At 37.0% G+C, this 21,574-nt stretch overlaps 2 protein-coding genes across 3 annotated transcripts in view; one reads left to right on the top strand and one right to left on the bottom strand.

Annotated features, from left to right (window-relative positions):
• The window catches only part of LOC131152960 (uncharacterized), a 69,412-nt gene that overhangs the window by 29,946 nt on the left and 17,892 nt on the right, over window positions 1-21,574 (bottom strand). Inside the window, exon 8 of one of the 2 annotated variants that reach the window (XM_058104931.1) lies at window positions 2,948-3,035. The exons of the other annotated variant lie outside the window; for it this stretch is intronic. The gene's annotated coding sequence lies outside the window, so the exon portion shown is untranslated. Of the gene's footprint in view, window positions 1-2,947; window positions 3,036-21,574 lie in introns of those variants that run through there. 2 annotated transcript variants of the gene reach the window in all.
• On the top strand, window positions 5,606-19,904 carry LOC131152959 (uncharacterized). The gene is made up of 6 exons (XM_058104928.1): window positions 5,606-6,210; window positions 9,028-9,684; window positions 10,107-10,559; window positions 18,737-18,909; window positions 19,108-19,291; window positions 19,554-19,904. Exons 1-6 carry the CDS (start codon window positions 5,806-5,808, stop codon window positions 19,644-19,646), a joined length of 1,965 nt encoding a protein of 654 aa, XP_057960911.1. The 5' UTR covers window positions 5,606-5,805; the 3' UTR covers window positions 19,647-19,904.

The raw sequence follows: 21,574 nt of genomic DNA, 5'->3' as shown, positions 1-21,574 counted from the left end.
GGTCTAACCTAGTCAACCACAACTTCGATTTTGCTAGGATCAACAGATATACCACCCTCAGACACCACATGGCCTAAGAACGCAACCTAATTCAACCAGAACTCACACTTCGTCAGCTTAGCATACAACTTCTTTTCTCGCAACCTCTATAGCACTAATCTCAAATGACCCACATGCTCTTCCGTACTTCTCGAGTATACCAGAATGCATCAATAAACACCACCACGAACAGATCCAAGTACTCATGGAAAACCCTATTCATCAAATCCATGAACACTGCTAGTGCCAACCTAAAAGGCATGACTAAAAACTCGTAGTGACCATATCTAGTTCGGAAAGCAGTTTTCGCTACAACCCTCACCTGATGATATCCTGACCACAAATCGATCTTTGAAAAGACCTGCATTCCTTGCAACTGGTCAAAGAGATTATCTATATGAGGCAAAGGGTAACGGTTCTTCACCGTCACTTTGTTAATCTCACGGTAATCCATGCACATCCGCATCAACCCGTCCTTCTTCTTCACAAATAGTACTGGAGCTCCCCAGGGCGAAACACTAGGTCGAATGAATCCCCTGTCCAGTAATTCCTGCAACTGCTCCTTTAACTCTCGAAGTTCTGCTAGAGCTATCCGGTACGAAGCCTTAGAGATCGGTGCCTTCCCAGGCAGTAACTCTATTGCAAACTCCACCTCATGATCTGGAGGTAAACCGTGTAAATCGTCTGGAAACACATCCGGAAACTCGTTGACCACTCGAATATCCTTAAGTCTCAACTCATCCCGCGGTGGTTCCTGCACACAAGCTAAGTACCGCTGACATCCGTCTAAGAGTAACCTCTTTGCCTACAATGCCGATAAGATCTGTGGCGCCGGACGCACACACGATCCCACGAACTCATACTCTTGCTTCCTAGGAGGTCTGAACACTACTACCTTCTTACGACAGTCGATCACAGCATAACTGGAGAACAACCAATCCATCCCCAAATTGACGTCAAAACCCGATATGTCACATACCACCACATTCGCCGGTAGCAGGCTTCCCTGAATCATAACTGGGTAGTTTCCCAAAATCTTGCTACAAACTGCTACACTCCCAGTTGGCGTAATCATAGACAACAACTCACTCAGCACACAAGTTTCTGCCCTACACAACTTCACAAAACTAGCAGATATGAACGAATGGGTTACCCCCGAATCAAATAAAACAACAGCTGTATTCGAAAGCAATAACATGGTACCTGTCACCACGTTCCCAGCGTATTCCGCATCTGCTGGAGTAAGTGAATATACTCTCGTCGGAGCAGTTGCCGGAGTCGTGGTTGCCTGATAATTTTCCTGAGGCACCTGATTACTCCCATGGTTTGGGCTCTGTGCAGGCATAATCCATCTCTGTTCTGGACAATACTTCGCCATGTGACCCGACTGGCCACAGTTGAAGCAAACACCCCTGAATGGCTGACACTCGCCTTCATGCCATTTATGGCACTTCACGCACGGTGCGGAGGATGGATCCCCTTGAGAACTTAGCCGCTCGGTGTTCTGTCGATACCCGGAACTATAGCTCTTCTTCTTCTTCCATAGTCCCTGCCGAGAACCACTCTGAGAACCAGAAGATACTGGCCTCTTCCCCTGTACCTGTACAACCTCATCTCCTCGAAGGTCGGTCTCAACTATGGTGGCCTTATCCACCAGAACAGAAAACTTACGGATCTGTAGCATCCCCACAAGACGGAGGGTGTCTTTCCTTAGACCCTTCTCGAACCTCCGAGCCTTCTCGTGCTCATTCGGAACTAAGTATGGTGCGAATCGAGATAACTCGATGTATTTGGAAGCATATCTCTACACCAACAAAGTCCCCTGCGTCAAGCCTGAAAACTCATTAGCCTTCGCATCTCGAGTGGAGACTAGAAAATATCTCTTGAAGAATACCTCCTTGAAGCGGCCCCACGTCAGATAAGATGAACCAGCTCTCTACCTCTCAAGCAAACTCACCGCTATCCACCATCACCCTGCCTCCCCAACTAGCTGGAAGGTAGCGTACAAGACCTTCTGCTTCTTAGTGCAGTGGAGGACTCCCAAAATTCTCTCGGTCTTCTCAATCCAATCTTCCACCACAATCGGATCCGGTCCTCCTGTAAATGTCGGAGGGTGCGTGCATGTGAACCTCTCGATGGTACGCCCTGCATCAGTAGGAGAGCTTTCGCCTCTCTTGACACTTTGCCCAATTTCCCAGATCACCTGTCTCGCCATACTACAAGACATAGAAGTAGACTCATCACTTGCTGTCTCCTTGGAGCCACTTTCCAAGTTATTATCCTTGGGCTCCATGCTGAAAACAAAATAGGATTCGGTTAGAATCCCTACAACACATATAGTTAACACAATGATCTACACTAATCATGTTAACTACTTCCTGCCAGGTCCAGGTCTATCCTATTACACCGACACGAAAGTCATCAATGATCTGCCCTGCTTTTACTGGAATCGTCATCTCAGGAAAAACACGAAATACCGTCGACAATTCCCGGTCTAGCAACCGAACAACCCACAACCAACTCTACCCATATCCACATCCTATACTCTGGTATGTACACATCAATACTCCTAACCAAGTTTACAAGACCTAATAACTTGGTTAGCTCTAATACCAAATTATCATGCCCCGAACCCTGAAATGGCACCCAGGGGTAAATTAAGTAACCTAACCTGTCTTTGTATCAATGTAAAACATACATGATACCATATACAAGAGGGTCCGTCCCTGTAGGGTAATGGATGCCCTATATACATACATACACATGTCCATACTCATCAACATACCCAGCGGAATACGATCTTTCTTTACATCAAACTGTACCATACCAGAGTCTTATACCATACAAGGTTAAACATATCTATAAATACTATACATACCACAGGTGTCTACAAAATCCATCAGGAAAACCCGGTTACAAATTTCGTACCTATCAGGTACTAACAGTAGCTAAACACACCCCCGCTTTCGGATGCTAGTTTCGGCTACCCGAAGGACCTGAAAAACATTTGTATATATTCGGGGTGAGACACCTCTCAGTAAGGGAGAAAACAAGTTATATCAGTGTGTGGCATACCAGTGTCATTTTCATACTTTATAACACATACATACGATACAGTTTGAAACAATACGTACAGTTTCAAAACAAGTTCCATACATTTCCATACAATTCCATACAGTTCCATACAGTTCCATACAATTCCAGTATTTTCACAAAACCATTCTAGTTCATACGATACTCAAATACATACATACAGACATATGGTTAGTGTCGTCACACTACTCACAACTGCACAAGTCACATAGTCTCATAGCGGTTACGTTCCAACACATTAAACTACGAAGGTTTCCAACTCAGGCTCAATAGTGAATCCATTGCTACATATGCAACTACACAAGGTCATGTGGTCTAACCCTGATTACGTTACCATGTGCAAACTATGTTGCGTCAACCTAGCCCCACTATAGTCCGTTGCTACATTCGGTGACCAACTAAATCATACTGGTAATACTTCGTACCCCGGATGTAGAGTCGGCAACTCTTGGTATTTTGCACTCCGGATATAGAACCGGCCACTCTTGCCCACGGTAGTTAGCCGTTACAGGGTACAGCGTACGGTAGTTAGCCGCCCCTAGCTGTTATGACGTACGGTAGTTAGCCACCCCTAGTCATTTTCACAAAACCTGGAATCACTTTGGAACTCATGTCCCTATACATTTCAGCGTACGGTAATAAGCCGCCACATAACTGTTTTCACAAATACTTGGAACATTTACATACATACACACATACCACACTTATTTGGTTCACGGAAAATCATATCGTTTACAATTTCAAGTATACAGTTTATGCAAATATGGATTAAGTTCACCTCAATAATACAATTTAAACAACATAAACGGTTTTCCAATCAAATAAGAGATGATACCCGAAATCCCCAATTTTCCCGAAAACTGTAACCCGAAAATCCCATATTTTTACCCAATAGATTTCCCCAAATAAGTAGTCAAAACATACATACGATCGTAGCCTATAGGCTTACCGATCTCGATTTCAAAAATGAACTGATATAAACAGAATCCCTTTACCTCAACCCGAAACCAAACCATGAACTCTACGGCCCTCAAAACTATGAACCGAGACTCCGAAATCTACAAACCACAATACTAAACATGCTTATAATTCATACAACTACACATATACTAAATCAGAAATGAAAACCGAGCCTTACCTCGATTTTGGCTCGAAACCCGAAAATCTCTGAAACGAGATTCCGATCCGTAGAAGTTGTAGAGAATCCTTCCATGATCCTCGTGGTAACCTCAGATTTCCGATTCTATTAACGACCGGCGAGGAAATCTAGAGAGAGAGAGAGAGAGAGTTTAGAGAGAGAAAGTAGAGAAGCTTAGTGAAGAAGAAAACCCAAATATCCCTTTTTTAAGCCTTTGACCTGCCCGATTTTCATCGACGAAAAGTACCTTCATCGACAAAAAGTCAAGGATTTCGTCACGGATATCGGCAGCCTCGTCGACGAAGTCTGATATTTCAAATTTTCCAAACCTCTCAATTTTTATTCGTCAACGAACCTCTGAATTTTGTAGACGAAAAGTCTACTGCCTTCGTCGACGAAATTTGGCTTCATCGACGAAATTTGCAGAAATCCATTTTCTATTTTTCTAGGTTCTTACAGTCCATCTCCTACTCAATACTCCAATTCCCATCCTATCCTAAGATTTGAACCCTAAACCCTCTAAAATAGAAGTTTGAATCTCAAAGTATTGAGTAATAATTTATGGAAATTTATTTTAGGATGATGTTCTAAAAATACCCATACTTTCAAGACTTCTATAAAAAAAATTATTTCATTGACAACCCAATGCTCCTGTCTCTTTATTCACTTATCAGTAACATTTCATTTTCTTCTCCCTCTCTGATAGTTATGCCTCTAACCACTGTTGACCATCACTGTCTGCTATTGAACCTTTGTCATCGATTACTATCATTCTCCATCTGTATTTTTAGCAATTGTTACGCACAAATAACTAATTAAACACTTAATAGACAAACAAACTATTAGGTATCTCTTGAAGTGTTTAACTGACAATATTTCTCATATTTGTTTCTTTTATTCTATATTTTCTTAACAATGTATAATAATCTCAATCCAAGTATCCAACTTTGAATAACTCCAATTAAAGGATTGACACAAAAATGCTTCCTCGTGCGTACATGAATAACTTTTCCCTTAACACTTGAAATTGAAGTTAATTGTCAAGGTAGCAGTGAATTACTAAACTCGAGACTTAATTGTTGCTATTTTTCTTCAAATTTTTACTAGAAAATAACATAAAAATTGAACAAAATTGATCACATGTTTAGTTATGAAAAATAACATTTATTTTATTAGTCACTTTAATTTTAATTTTAGAAAATATTTTTTAACATTTTAGATAAATATTAAAAAATAAGAAATACAGTGACATTTTATAATTTTTAGAATATTAAAAATAAAAAAAATTAAATTACTTTCTAGTTTCTACACCCTCACCATTTCGACCCGAAGTTTGTACAACTCGGCCGTTTCCGGGCGGGTGACCCGACCCACTCCCTTCATCGTCCCCAACCAAAAACCTACTCTCTGCTGTTTTCTTTTTCGTACCCCGTTAGCCAAACTGCCATAACAAACCCTCGTTCTCTACCTCTCTCTTCAGAACTTTCCCCCCCTTGGTAGAGGAGGCACAAGGAGCACTCTCACAGCACTCAAAAATGGCGGACGTAGTGCAGTACAGGCTGGAGCGCATGTTGAACGAGCTGGACGACCTGGAGCGGAGAGGCCTCTTCACCCGCCTTGAAATCGCTGAGATCGTGAAGCAGAGACGGAAGTTCGAGTACCGGCTCAAGAGGCCGAGCCCTCTCAAGCAGGACTTCTTGGCCTACATCAACTATGAGAAGCAGCTCGACGCGCTGCGTCTTCTCCGAAAGAAGGCGATGGCCCGCGAGCTCAAGAAGAAAGGCAACAAGAAGATGAAGAAGTCTTTGTCGGATTTCGCGGGCGTTTCGAGGATAATCGAGATTTATCGGTTGGCGGTTATGCGGTTTAAGGGCGATGTCGATCTCTGGTTTCAATATCTTGAGTTTTGCAGAGAACGCAGGAATGGGAGGATGAGGAAGGTTTGTGCATCTCTCTCTTTCTCTCTCTCAAGAAACGGGTAAAACAAAAATTTATGTTTCATTCATTTTGTTTCCAATAAACTGAAAATTTGCTGTGTTCGACTGAACAAAATGCACTCTTTGATTAATAAAAACCGCAAAAATTCAAAATTTCTGTTGCTTTTCTTCTGCTGATATTTCTTTGCGTCTCTACGGAAATCTTGTTAATAATTGTATTGAAACTTCTATAATAATACGCACAGTTACGAATTAACGTCTCTTACAAGCAATCTTTGAGCTTTAGTGGGAAACTCACAAGGGTACAGAACTTAACTCTTACTAATGACCAGTAAATAGCGAAATCAACTACAGAATTTGTTTAATTTTAACTCTGAAATGTAATTCTGAGGCTGGTCAGAATTGTTCAAATAAGATGATTGAAACAGGCTTTGTGTCGGGCCTCAAAAGCACAGCATACACCCCAGCCTAAACCCTTAGAGCACCTTCTGACCTCCCCTGCTTTCACTGCAAGCTCCATCAGCAATTGAATCCACACAACCTTAGAGAGGTGAAAGCCAAATTTTCTCATTACCTTACCTCCTTACGTTCAAATTCAGTGTAATGCATGTGTGTTGCATGATGATGTGTTATCAATTTTGAGCTAAATCTTTTCAATGACATATACAAAGAACTTTATTTGCACTACCTCCAACACTCTCGAGTCACAACCTGTGGTGAGGGTGGGGATGAAAGATTTCCTCATTAACTCATTATGTGCATGTAAATGTCCTGCTGATATGTGCTGCACTTTTGCAGCACATTATTCCTCAGAGCATTGGTTAACTGACAGTCAAAAATAAGGAAGCCTCATCCTAGTCTCCATTCTAACAAATTTTATATCTGGAGCCATTTATGATACTTGTGAGTGGCATGTCTTGAGCTTGTGGCTTCTTTTCTGGTGCCAACCCAAATATGAACATGCATCCCTGTACATATTGCACTCACTTTCCTTACTGGAACCATTGAATCAGTGCAAATTTGATTCGGTATCAAATGAATTTTGTGGATTAATTTTAAAATTTAAATTTTAAAGCATAAAGTGTACAGTTAATGCAATATTGGTTGAAGCTGTTTTTTGTGGATCTGAATGCGTTTTAAAGTGTGTCTGTGGAGATCACTAGAAGTGATTATTAAATTTTTATTGATCCTAATTTAGTCTGCTTCAATTAGAACCTTTTTACATTTTGCAATAAAATTTCTTCCTGATTAACGTCCACTCGCACTCAAAGTTGGTAGAATCAGGATCTTGCGTAGGATTGTTCCTGGGGGGGGGGGGGGGGGGGGGGGGCGCTGCAAGATCAGATCATGGATCATAAGTTTCTACTTACAATGTAAAACAAATTTAAATTTTTATGTATTTGGCATTGTATGAAAATTCTCAATAAACTAAGCCTAATAAATCTGTAGTAAGTTAAGAAATTATAACAAATTTCAAGAATATTGCTAGCTTGCTAGTTAGCACATAGCAATTTTTTCCTTCAACAATTGTGAACCTTGAAAAAAAAAAAAAAAAAACTGAATAGTTTGAAGTTTTGAACTGCATAGGGATGACTGTTGCTAGCTTGTTTTATTCAATAATTGTAATTAAAAAGAAAAGCAAAAATAATGAAGAGGGAAGGAAGAAGAAATTGCTAATCTTAATTCAATGAACTGATTTAAACTTCTCAGTTTCTGTGGTTTTGTCATCAGACCATAAGAAGAAGGAAAAAGAGAAGGAAGAGGAAGAAAAGAAGAAAAATAAAAGCCTTTTGTTTAAGGAAGAACTTTTTGTTAGTCAAATAGAACAGAAGACAAAAAGGAAAGCTGTATGCTCTTTTCTTTGGGGGAAAAAAAAGGTTTTTGGCTTGTTGATAATAAGAGAAAAAGAAGAAGAAAGTGAAAAACTGCAAAGATAACGCATGATTGCTACAAGCCTGCAATTTTATGCTGTCAACTTGACTTTGCAACTTTCTTTTTGTTGAAGCTCTCTGCTGATCTCAATGCTCTCAGCTGCTGGCCTCTACTGTTGCTGGAAGAAGGAACAGTCTGGGCCTGCTGATAGACAACTTGGGATCTGCCTATCAAGAACTCTAAGCTCTCAGAGAGCATATGATTTTGAAGGAAGAGAGCTTTCAAGAGATACTCAGCTTTTCTCTTGACTTGGATTGAACACATCCCATAACATACTCGTTATTTTGCCCTATTTTAATGTATTTGGGGCAACTACACCAAAATTTGTGTCTATTGCAAGAGTAAAGTGTTTGGCCAATAAAATATATAGTGGACCTTTTTCTTTGATATCCTAAACAGGAAAAATCCATATTCCATTGCACAAGTAGGATCGCAATCCTATGATCTAGATAGGATCCTACTTGGATCCTACTTGATTAAGATTCTTCTTAAGATCCGGATTGATTAGGCAAGTTTGGTTTGTAGGATCATATAATGCAGATGAGAATTTTGATAACCATGCTAGCATTTGATATTTTGATTTTATTTGCACTTTGCACTCAGAAAATATTTTGAAAATTCCTGAATTGCTAAGCCAAAAATATTTGGGATTTGAGGTCTGCGACTTTTGTCAGATTTAGAATTGCTATATTTTGTTTTAAATAGAATTTAAGGGTAGAAATCCATTGTTGAGAAAGGGGCCATTACTAGAAATAGCCGTTTCTTAAATGATGGTTAAAAGATTTAGCTCCTACTTGCTTGAATTATTAGGATTTTTTCCAGAAAAATATTAAATATTGACTAAAGTTGTTCTATTTTGTTTAAATTTAGTTGTAAATGTTTTCTCAGGCCTTGGCTCAGCTGATTAGGTTTCACCCAAAGGTACCAGGAGTGTGGATATATGCTGCAGCATGGGAATTTGACTGTAATTTAAATGTCACAGCTGCTCGAGCTCTTATGCAGAGTGGTTTGAGAGTGTGCCAAACTTCAGAGGATCTTTGGGTGGAGTATCTACGGATGGAACTTACATACATCAATAAGTTAAAAGCCCGCAAGGTTGCTCTTGGAGAAGATGAAGGAACACTGACTCGAGATCATGCAGACACAAATGAAAAACAATGGAGAGAAGAAAATAAAGATCTATTTATGTCCCTTGATGAAAGAGAGAGTGATGATTTATCAAATGTCCAAAATGAGGAGTCAAAAATGAAATTAGATGTGTTTCAAGAGCAAAGCTTGAGCATTCTTCGAACTATATACAGTGGTGCAGTTGAAGCTCTTCCTTCTAGTTTGGGGCTTAGAAAGAGATTTTTTGAGATTGTTAAAGCCATAAACTTGGGGCATTCAGAAGAAATGCAGAAGGAGATACTGGATGACATGAAGAAAGATTTTGCAGTGGAACCAGAGTATTGGGACTGGCTTGCAAGACTTGAAATCACTGATCTTGAAAGTAAACGAGAGATGGGTACAGACATCCAGCCTTGTCAGTTACATAAAGCAGTTCAGGTATGAACACGTTTTAATTAATGAAATTAAGTTAAGTGAGCCAGGAAATCATGTTTCTTGAGTCTCATGAATCATCATAAAAAAACACTGAAAAACAAAAAGAAAAAAAAAGTGAAAAAGAAACTGTAATTTTTCTGCTTAGAATGTAGTGCAAGAGGCAAGTTGTGAGATGCATGCCTTTGTGAGTGCTTTACTGATGGAGCAAGCATATGTTTCAGTAGTATTTGGACTCAAGGTACATATTATGTTATTAACATTCTACTCTGTGGAGTTCTGTGTAGATAATTATTCCTTCACCATTGACAGCTTAACTGTATCTAATAGCCATGCTTAGAATATAGTGGAAATGAAATGTGTATATTCTAAACGATTCTATTTTTCATGACCGTTCATTATCAGTTGGCATGCCCTGTCATGTGTAGGTTTATGAAGAGGCTTTAAAACAAGTGCCTTCATCCATGATGTTTAACCTTTATATAAATTTTTTTATGGATGTTCTTCCAAAAGGAGAAGCAAAAAGTTCTACGCTATTAAGTGCCTCCGGTCATACTGTAGATTATATTTCATATCTATTGGAAGTGTTTGAGAGGGCTGAAGCCATGGGGTGCCTTACTGAGGATCTTGCCTGCCAGCATATCTCAGTTTGCTTACAATTAAAAACAGTGGATGAAGCCAGAAGACTGGCAGAAAAACTATGCTGTGGCAAACTTTCAAATGCAGTACAATTATGGCTTTTAAGGATCTCAATAGAGATGAAATGTGTCACAAAGAAATCTCCTTCCCCAAGTAAAGCTGATCTGCTATCCATCTTTGAACTCCTGAGAAATGTTTTGATAGAAGCATCCATTTCAGAAGTTGAGAGCTTGTGGCTCATGGTATGCATTCTCAACTTTTTTTCTGTTTCTTCACTTTCAGATCAGATTATCACCACATGAATTATTGAGTAATGCTGTTCTTCATGATCATGTGCATCTTTTTTAATATAAAAAAATCTAGCTCTAAAAAATGCTTCATAACTATCAGATTCAATAATTATTTTATAATTATTTGGAAACTACCACTATTTTTCACTCTGATGTGGGCTATGCAGAACTGCATTTTATTTCAAGAGGCTTTCCCATATTGTTGAAGATTTTGAATGCTTGTCCTAATTATGTTGGTATGAGGCTCCCTGAGCCAATGTTCAGATGAGTAATACTGTTTTAAGAGGAGCAATTGTCATGTCATGTGCTTGTCTATTTTTGGATAAGAAAAGAACATTTCATTAAAGAAAGAGAGAATGTACAAGCAGAGGACCATAAGTCTGCACATCAAATGAAAAAAGGAAAACCGAACATTATCAATGTAGCAAGATTGCAGTCACTTTGAATCTGAGGCAATGGAACTCCAGGAAAAGCAACCGCTACTGATGCCTATCAAGAGGCAAAAAAGACCACCCTTTACAAGAGCAAAATCCCAAGGAGAATTTTACCCTGAAAATTTCTCAAATGGTGGATTGTACCCCATACCCCGTGTCTTCATTCTAGCCAGAAAAATGTATCCAAAAATGTGGGAAACATCTAAAAATAGTGCCCTGAAAACTTGTATTTTTAGGGGTGTTTTTGGATATATTTTGATAACATGTAAGCGAACACAATTTTTTTATTTTTGGGTATCCTGCATTTCCGGATACAGAAAACTGTACCCAAAACATTAACCAAAGAAGCCATTAGGGATTATGACATGAGAGATTTACTCTCAGTTTACTGGTGGTCCATTGACACTCACATTGATGGATTCATCATTACAAATAATTGGGAGGATGTGTGCTGAGAACAAGAAACCACACTTCAGTTTCCACCCTCTCAACTTCACACTCAAGGCTGACCATATGTTTGGACTTATAAGACTAGAAAGAATATGTTTTGTTCATGTTTAAACCTCGTTCGACCATATAAGTTGGTCTTAGATCATTGCCCATTGTCATGGAGTCTTGATCAGTTGAGTGGGGTCCATTGACACTCACATCCTCAAATTTTTCCTAATGTTTCTGGAAAAAACACCTAAATTGGTCTCAGATCATTGTCCTTCGTTATGGAGTCTTGTTCAGTTGATTCGGGACCCACTCTGATTAGGTTTGAGAATGTGATTTGGTCATCCAAGGTTTCTAGATTTGGTTAGAGGTGTCAGGAATGGGAGGCTTTAATCTTATGAAGGAGTCAGGAGATTAGTGAACTTGACCTGTTAGAGGACGAGGGGTACTTATTTTAGGATCTGCATTTAGGAGGTTGGAGTTGATGAATGGGTTTGATGAGATTCTTTTTATGGATGAAATTAGTTGGAGGCACAAATCTAAGTTGAGATGGGTGAAAGAAAGGTGGCTATTACCCTAGATTGTTTCGTAAAGCTGCTAGTCTTAGGAAATGTAAGTTTCATTACGAAGTTGGGGGGAGGGGGATGGTGTTTAGAAACCCTTGATGAGATTGTCTGCTTTTTTAAGGCGTGGTATTTAGGGAGAGACCTTGTGAGGAGGTGAGGAGAGCTGTTTTTGGAATGGAAAAGGACAAAGCTCCAGCTCCAGATTGGTTTACTTTAGGTGGTTTCTTTGAGGTTTGCTAGGGTATCGCTAAGGATGATTTTTTTTTTTCTCAAAATGGAAAAAGAGAATTCTTTGCTAAGGAGTAATGGGTAGGAGTGTTAATTTTGCCAATTACTGTAGTGCCCAAGAAGGATGGCAAGGGATTTTTGGCCTATTAATTTGGTGACGTCTGTCTATAAGAGGTACGTAAGCTGTTGATAAATAAATTAAGTGAGATTTTGGATAGTATTATTGCTTGTTCTCAGAGTGCCTTTTTAGGGAGTGGTAAGACTTTGGAAGGATGTAAAGCATTGTCATAGGGAGAAGATTGTTTTTAAGCCTGATTTGAGAAGGCACATGAAATGTTTCTATGAGGCTCCTTGATGGGGTGTTAGAAGCGAACAAATTTGTTTTACTTTGAGAAAATGTATCGGGGGTTGCCATTCCTCAAATGCCTTTGCAATTACAGTTAATGGAGTGAGCTTAAATTGTGGTTTAATGCTTCATGGTTTCCAATGGTGATCCTTTACCTCCTTTTCTCTTCACTATTTTGGTGGATATTCTTAGTAGGATGATTAGTTGTGGTGTAGAGAGGGTTGCAATGGAGGGTTTTAGAGTGGGTTCTAAGGATGTCACTGGTCTCATTTATAGTTTTCTAGTGATACTATATTTTTTCCTTTCCAATGAAGTAGGTTGTTTTGCTAACATGACCACCTTTTCTTTGTTCTGCAAATGATTTGAGTGGCAGGATTAAAGATTAAGGGGTTATTTGTTATCAGTTTCCCTGGAAATGATTTGCTAAGCTGGGTTTTTCACTTTTAGAGTGATTCAGTTGATACAAAGGTGACTTGAAGTGGGGGTGTGCTGTCCCTATTGGCCACAGCCAACCCCCATAAGGCCCCACCATCTGGGTTTAAGTGCCCTCTTTCCCTGGCTAGTCTAGATGTTCCTGCCCTTTTGATTGCAGATTTGAGAATAATCATTCCTGTACTTCCACTAATTCTGTCTATTGGTCCTGTTCTATGGGTGGATGCCAACTCAGAGTCAAACTACTATGGACATGAAATTCTGTCTCGCCTTCAAATCGTGCTAGCTTGTCCGTAATGCCTTTCCTATTTTCTGTTTCCTATTTTTGTTGCTATGCAATCAAACAGTTGACAGAAACGCATTTGCTTGCATTCTAGTTCAGTTTCTGCTGTTGGTTTTCACTTCTTGTGACAAAATTTGAAAACTAGATTTTATAGTTTTTAAGTTATTGGGCCAACAAATTGCCACTGTACCTTGAAGATTAAATCATTATGCACATTTTTTAAAGAAAAAAAATCAATATAAAATTATCATATGAATTTAAAATAAAATAAAAATAAAATATCCATGAAATTTCCAAATTATGAAAAATTAATAAAAATCATCTAAAAAAATTCCACCAATTTTCAACTTTCATATATTGTTTTTGGAGCACTAAAAAGTGCATCTAAAAATATAATAAATAAGTAAACTGATTATAATTATTTTTTTATTATTATAATATGTTCTAATTGTTTTCTTTTTCATTATTCTAATACTATTTTTTTATTTGTCATTTGGACAAAAATGACCATGCTTTCAATTAGGTTTTTAATTTATTTTAGTTTTATAAATATGAACTCTAGTTTTCAGGTTTTGATTTTTTTATTTTAGTTTTAATTTTCTTTATAGTTTATAACAACAACAACAAGACCAAGACTTAGTCCCACTAAGTGGGGTTGGCTATATGAATCATTTTCCACCAATTTATGCGATTATAGACCATTTCTTTTGATAGATTTAAGGATATTAAATCCTTACTATCTTCTCCCAAGTTATTTTAGATTTACCCTTATCCCTTCTACTACCCTCCACATTAACTAAGTCACTATTCTTCACAGGTGCACTATGTGGCCTACGTTGCAAGTGTCCATACCATCTGAGTTGTCCCTCCCTTTTCTTATCTCCTATAGGAGCTACACCTAACTTACCATGAATATGTTCATTCTTTAATTTATCTTTAAATGTTATACCACTCATCCATTTAAGCATTCTCATCTCAACAACTTTTACTTTTTGAATATTATGTTTCTTCATCGCTCAACATTCCGATTTATATAGCATAGCTGGTCTTATAGCTGTCCTTTAAAACTTCTCTTTCAATTTTAAGGGTATTCTATGATCACAGAGCACACTTGAAGCACTTCTCCATTTTACCCAACCTGTTTTAACTCTATGTATTACATCATCTTCAATTTCTCCTTCAGCTTGCATAATAGATCCAAGGTATCGAAATCTACAAGTTCTATTTATTTCTTCATCATCAAGTTTGACTTTGTCTTCAATATTCCTCCTATCATTATTGAAATTACATTTCATATATTTTGTCTTATTTCTACTTATCCTAAAGCTTCTAGATTCTAAAGCTTCTCTCCATAATTCTAACTCAGCCTCTACTTCGTCCCTTGTTTCGTCAATTAATATAATATCATCTGCAAACAACATACACCATGGAACCTCGTTTTGAATACTCTTAGTCATTTGGTCCATCACTAAAGAAAAATGATAAGGACTCAAAGCAAATCCTTGATGTACACCTATGGTGATTGGAAATTCTTTAGTTTCTTCGTCAAAAGTCCTTACACTAGTCATTACTCTATTGTACATATCCTTAATGACATCGATATACCTACTACATACACCCTTTTTTTCTAAAACCTATTATAGAACTTCCCTAGGTAACCTATCATATGTTTTCTCAAGGTCAGTAAATATCATATGCAAGTCCCTCTTCTTTTCCTTAAACTTTTCCATTAATCTTCTTAAAAGATAAATAACTTCTGTCATAGATCTCCTAGGCATAAAACCAAATTGATTTTCTGAGATTTTCGTTTCTAACCTTAATCTTTGTTCAACTACCCTTTCCCATAGTTTCATCAAATGACTCATAAGTTTAATTCTACGATAGTTATTACAATTTTGAATATCTCCTTTATTTTTGTATATAGGTATTAAAGTGCTTTTCCTCCATTCATTTGACATTTTCTTAGTTTTTACAATTGTATTAAATAAATTAGTTAACCAAATAATTCCGTTATCACTTAAGCATTTCCAAACTTCAATTGAGATGTTATCTGGTCCCATAGCTTTCCCATTTTTCATCTTTTTTAGTGCAAACTTAACTTCGTTAACTCTAATTTTGCGAGTAAATCTTATATTTTTAGTCTATTCCTCATTTGACAATTCTAAGTTTAAGCCTTCTATTTGGTTTTCATTAAACAACTTACTAAAGTAACTTTGTCATCTTTCTTTAATGTCTTCGTCCTTAACGAAGACAATATCATCCTCACTTTTTATATATTTTATATTTCTCAAGTCATTGCTCTTCCTTTATCTAGTTTTAGCAAGTTTAAATATATCTCTTTCCCCTTCTTTTGTAACTAATCTATCATACAAACTATTAAATGAACTTTATTTAGCTTCACTAACGGCCTTTTTTGCATCTTTTCTTGCCTCCTTATATTTTTTAAAGTTATCTTTGTTTCTACATTTTTGCCACGTTTTATACCCAAATTCTTTGTCTTATGATTTTTTGTACATCTTTATCCCACCACCAACTATCTTTGCTATTTGAGAATCTTCCCCTTGATTCACCTAAAATCTCTTTTGCTATCTTTTAATTGAGCTAACTAATCTATTCCAAAGAGTATTTGTATCTATCCCATCCTCTATGGTCCAATCCCCATCTTTTACATTTTCATAATTTTTTTTTAGGCGATTTTGAACAACCCTGAATCTTTCTTAAGAGTACACTGATCGGCGCTTAGAAAGAGTTACTCCAGCCCATTTTGTAGAAAAGTCAATAAGAGATTTCTCGTAGTGGTTGAGGGTAAGAGAGGTCATTTGTTTCATTGGTAACTTGGTATAGAGTTTGTAAATCAAAGTGTCAGGTTGACTTGGAGCCAGGAAGCCTAATTTCTTGTAAGCATTGCTCTGGTGGGTTAATGGCTATGGTGTTTTCTTGCAACTGTATTTTTATCATATTACTTGTGACTCTATTGGCTATCATTTTCTCTGAAAAGCTAAAACTCCATGCAAAATAAAGGCTTTTATTCAGTGTGTGGTTCTTAATAGGATTTATACCCATGAATTGCTCCAGGTTAGAAGACATTCTAAATCTCTCTCTCTCTCGATATTTGTGTTCTTTGTTTCTGGAGTGAAGTGAATGCTCATTTATTTTTGCGTTTCCTTTTTCTTGGGGCATATGGAGCAGGCTTTTTAATGTGTTTGGGGAGCATTGAGTGTGCCCTTCTTCATTGGAGAGCTTTTTTCCACGGATTTAAGGGCTTTGGAGATCTAAGGGAACAGAAAATCTTTAGAGGTGTTAAACTTTTGTTGTTTTATGGTGTATTTGGTTGGAATGTAATTCTAGAATCCTCAACAGGAGGGTGCTGGCTCTCTTTTTTTGTTGTGCAAAGTAGGGTTCTATTATTGGCTTCATTACAGTGTTCAGTTTTTAGCTAGTTCCCCCTGGAATGCAGCTGGTTGATGTGCAAACATCAATTTAATTTTCTCAACTTAATTTATTAAATTGATGCCACTTTAAATATCATTTAAGGGTAAAATTCATTTTCTCTCATTTGATCAATAGTTAATTAATAATTGACTAATGGAAGGTTCATTTTGTTAATAAAATTAAATCTCAAGGGGTTTTTGATAGTTTTGAAAAACTCAAAGTGCGGCGTATCATATTCGAAAAACTCGCGTGTCATTCAAAAAACTCACGGTAAACCTGGAATGTGGCTGGTTAATGTGCAACAGGATTGGAGGGCTTTTACCTTTTTCTAGTTGTATTCCATATTTCCTTACCTATACTTTCTTTAGGAGGACTGCTTGTTCTCCGATCCCTGTAAGTTCTCCTTTCTTCAAATAATATTTCTTTTTTATCTGAAAAAGTTCTTGTTATTAACATAGCTGTCAAAATCAAAATTCAAGTCATGAATCAAAATTCCAATTTTGGGAATTGAGAATCAAGAATCGCCTCGAATCGTAAGATTCAGTACTATTTCCAAAGCTATATTCTAAATGGCATGCATATATTGATATACAAACAAATGAAATGGTAAAGTACATTCAAATTTTGACAATTGAAAAAACTATATTTCATGTGTATGCTTTCGCTAAGCAAATGAAAAGTAAGAGAAAGAGTCCAAAAATATTAATAAAAAAATGAACTTTATGCTGTTTAAGGGAGGGAATAATGTAAAATTATTTTAATGTTTATCAATTTATAAATAATAATAATAATAATAATAATAATAATAATAATAATATTTCACGCATATTCTTTCACAAAAACCAACTCTTGATTCTTAAAAACGCAATGAAACATGAGTACCACCTCAGCTAGTGAGTGTTCTTTCCCTTCGTAATGGCATAATGGTATACTCCTAGAGTGAAGAATGGTTTTGTGAAGGCAACTTAAGATGTGAAGCCCAATTTCTTCTCTTTTTTAGCACAAATCTAGTATAGACAAGCAATGGAAGGCAATCATGTATAAACAAAAGCAAGAAAAAAGAACGAAATGTTGTGTTTCGGGTTTTAAACTAGTCGGGTTTGTTAGGATATGATTGGTCTAGAATCGTGTGAATCGATAGATTTGGATTGAGATTCAACAACAATTCAGTAGTTTTTAGATTCACTAGTAAGATTAGAACTGATTTGGTGTGGAGTTGTTGCGAATTGTATGACTCAAATCTAGAATCGTAAGATTCTAACAATCTTAAAAATATATATTTAAAAAAAAAATTTAAATGGCCTGGTATATTAGGTCCAACCGTTCAAGTTCAATCTGAAGTGCTTTCTGCATTTGCAAAAGTATTTTTAAAGTTTTGTATCTTGTATCGCAGATTTAAATAGGTGTAGCTGGTTGCCCTGGTTGAAACTGGATTAACAGTCTTTGTTGGATACAAGTGACTTGATTGTAATCCATCGTCAAAATTTGAAACAGTCTGACGCTTGGCTGGATCCCTTTAAAAAGATTAGATGTATATTTGGTCAATGCAGATTATCAAGTTTTCTTTTCTCAGAACTGGAGAGTATTGGGATTTATGGAACAATTCTGGGGATTGAGTTCTTGTATGGTAGTTTTCATGTGGTCTGGGTTGTTGTAATTGTTATTGTACTCCTATCATTCAATTAAAAAAAAAAAGTAAAAAAAAAAAAAAAGCTAACGAAATCTGCATGATTGTGGCAAACCTGGATTTCTTTTGTTAGAGAGGAGTTATTCAGCAATTATAGTTACTAGATAAAGTGGAGTTACATTCCTTATCTCACATTGCTTTCCTTTCCTCCCCTGACCCTCTCTCTCTCTCTCTCTCTCTCTCTCTCTCTCTCGCTCTCTCATTTCTTTGCTGTCTACCTTATCAATTAGAGTTCAATTAATGTTGAAAGTTTGACTCATAGGGCCTTTTTTTATTTGTGCTGCAGGCACTCAAATTCTTTGCAAGTAAAAAAATGTATTTTGAGAAGCTGGTTGAGATTTCCATGGCTTCACTGGCTAAACACGGTGGCAGTGAATGTGGATTTTCCCTCTCTTCTGCCATTGTAAATTTTGTTCTTCAAAAGAATGGCATTCAGCATGCGAGAGAGATGTATAAACGGTTAAGTCACCTGATGAGATGATGAACTACATTTTCAAGGATTTTAATGAAGGGTCGGGGGTTGTTGCACTTAAATTTTAAAACCCCCACCCCACACCGCACCCCCAAGAAGAAGAAGACAACCCTAAATAGCATCTTTTTTTTTTTTTTGGTTAACACTGATTATAGACTGACAACCTTTTTCGGTTTTGAGTGCAGATTTCTTGCATTACCTCATCCAGGGCTCGCACTATACAGAAATTGCATTGAGCTGGAATTGAACCTTGCTTCCATTGGTGATAAAGGTTGTCTTGTTAATGCTCGCAAGTTATATGAGTCAGCTCTTACAACTTATGATCAAGATGTGAGCTTGTGGCAAGATTATTATTCAATGGAGATTAAGGTGAACTTTTTTTTTGCTTTATTTTGATGAAAAATACATGTATCGTGTGGTCTTTTCATTGGCTACCATAGATTTTCCTTTTTGTTTCTGCATTGAGCTATGATTTTCACCAATCATGCGTTTTCACCACTTTCTTCCAATGTGGTCACAAAATTTTGTCTAATGCATGGCTGTTCAGTTCACATTCTAATTGGTGTTAAGATTTTTATGAATCATCTGTACTTATAAATTGCTCTGCTACTCATTTTCCCTAATTTTACAGATGGGAACATCAGAAACAGCCAGTGCTGTCTGTTGGCGGGCACGCAAGACACTTAAAGATGCTACTGCATTTGTTGCTTCTGTAGATTTGTGAGGGTTATTTGTACCTACCAATCACTTCAATTTTGACTCAAATCTAATTTCATCGTTATTTTATAATGTATTTGAGAGCTCTGATAAAGCACTGCAATATTATTTTATCCATTTGATAAGTGCTGTGGCTGTTTGCATGTGTGAGAGAGAGAGAGAGAGAGAGAGGCGGGGTTTTTTGGTTCTTAAGGATTTCTTTGAGAGTTGTATGCAATTGTAAATTACTCAGCATAGCAAAATTTAGCCTTAAGTTACGAGGAAACCCGTACTGCGTCCCCTACATGTTTTTAGTCTTGGTTTTATTGAATGTGCGCCCTTGTCCTTAGTTTTGTTCTTTTATTTATTTCTTTATTTATTTTATCTTTTTTGGTCTTTGATCTTTTTTGGCTGAACTATTTTATTGATTGAGCTTGGTGGATGGATGGGTTGCATTACTTATAGGGATGCCCTTTGGAAGCTTTGATCCCTTTCTTTGGATACCCATATTGGATATTTCATAGAGTCCATTTGACCATGCTAAAAGTAAACATCCATCGAAGGGGTAATGTTATATCAGAAATGTTGAACATCAAAGGCCTGTGACATATAGCAAGATTGATATTATATACATCAACCCGTGGTCATTACAGGTATAGGGCATGTGAACCATGATTTTATGATCTCATGATGCTAACCAAGATTTATGAGTATGAATTTTGAGTCTTGAATTCGGTTGTATGAATTTGGAAGATATTCGTTACACAATTTTAAATTTGAATTTTTGAAATCCATGCCTTAAAGAAAGCTAATAAGGTGGGTTGTAGGTTAATTGATTGTGTTGTTGGTAAGGGTCATCTTAAGGTAAGGGTGGGCATTAACTGTTTCTCCTGCAATTAGGGTAATAATCTTTAGATTTTAACCAAGTAATAACACTGAAGAATGGTGATTGGATACATATTCTCCTACAAGAACCGAAATGTTACCATTTTATGCTCATTTCCGAACAAAAGGGGGTACTTTTTTTTAAAAAAAAAAATTTATAATTTGTTATATTATGGATTATCCACAATTTTTTTTCCTTCATTGGCAAAATCTATTGGAATATGAAAAAGAAAATAATAATAATAATAATAATAATAATAACAATAAAAGCTTCCTGATTTGGTAGGCAGCCTTACTCTTACTTTTGTGCAGAGAAGTTTTAAAAATATAAATGCTACGCTTTTTAATCAAGTATTCCATTTCCAATCAACAGGCTTCATAAAGAATTGAAGGGGGTAGGTTTTCAACTAACCTTCTTACTTTTTCACTACCATGGGCCTAGCAATAGTTGCAAGTAGATTACGTAGACTAGTCTCATCCACAACTGCTTTTAGATTTTGTCATATTAGTCATTGCAACGTTCTTTATAAAATAATCATGAGAATTCTAAGCTTTCCTCGAAATGCCATTTTACCAAAACCAGTTTTTTTTTTTCGGTATAAAAAAAACCATTCATAAAAAGGGAAAGGGAAAAAGAAAGAAATAAAGGCCTTCCTTTTTTGTGGGAAAGCTTGATGTAAGTTAAAAAATAATAAACTTAGCTGCCAGTTCTTGAAATGGGTCCTTCATAGATTTGGTCTCCCTCGCGTTGGCCCTACTATATATATATTCTACACTCTGTGCTTCTAGTTAATAGCATTCCTTCTCAATCTTTTACTCATCAAGAGTCATAGGGGACTTTGTACATGGAATTTGTTATCATGTTTCTTTTTTTATTTTTTTATATCATTGGGTGTCCTCAGCCGGCATCTACCAGATTACCCTGGGATGCAACACAGTCAAGACTATTCCCGCGCCCCGTGATACCGGCCCCACAGCACCACGAGGGTGTAAATTCAGGAACCCAGGGGAAACTCAAACCCGAGAGGCACATAGGCTGACATCATGAGAGGCACACCCAGTGGACGAGCT

This window comes from Malania oleifera, chromosome 4 (genome assembly GCF_029873635.1).
Source record: "Malania oleifera isolate guangnan ecotype guangnan chromosome 4, ASM2987363v1, whole genome shotgun sequence".
Classification (NCBI taxonomy): Eukaryota; Viridiplantae; Streptophyta; class Magnoliopsida; order Santalales; family Ximeniaceae; genus Malania; species Malania oleifera.
Note: the sequence above shows the minus strand (reverse complement) of the source record. Positions and strands in the feature narration are given on the sequence as shown.

Bases quoted from the DNA above. Each gene is read 5' to 3' on its own strand.
- LOC131152959 (XM_058104928.1), top strand. From the start codon at position 5,806: ATGGCGGACGTAGTGCAGTACAGGCTGGAGCGCATGTTGAACGAGCTG. The intron at 18,910-19,107 runs GTTAAGTCACCT...TTTTGAGTGCAG, and splicing joins GCGAGAGAGATGTATAAACG to ATTTCTTGCATTACCTCATC. The intron at 19,292-19,553 runs GTGAACTTTTTT...CTAATTTTACAG, and splicing joins ATTATTCAATGGAGATTAAG to ATGGGAACATCAGAAACAGC.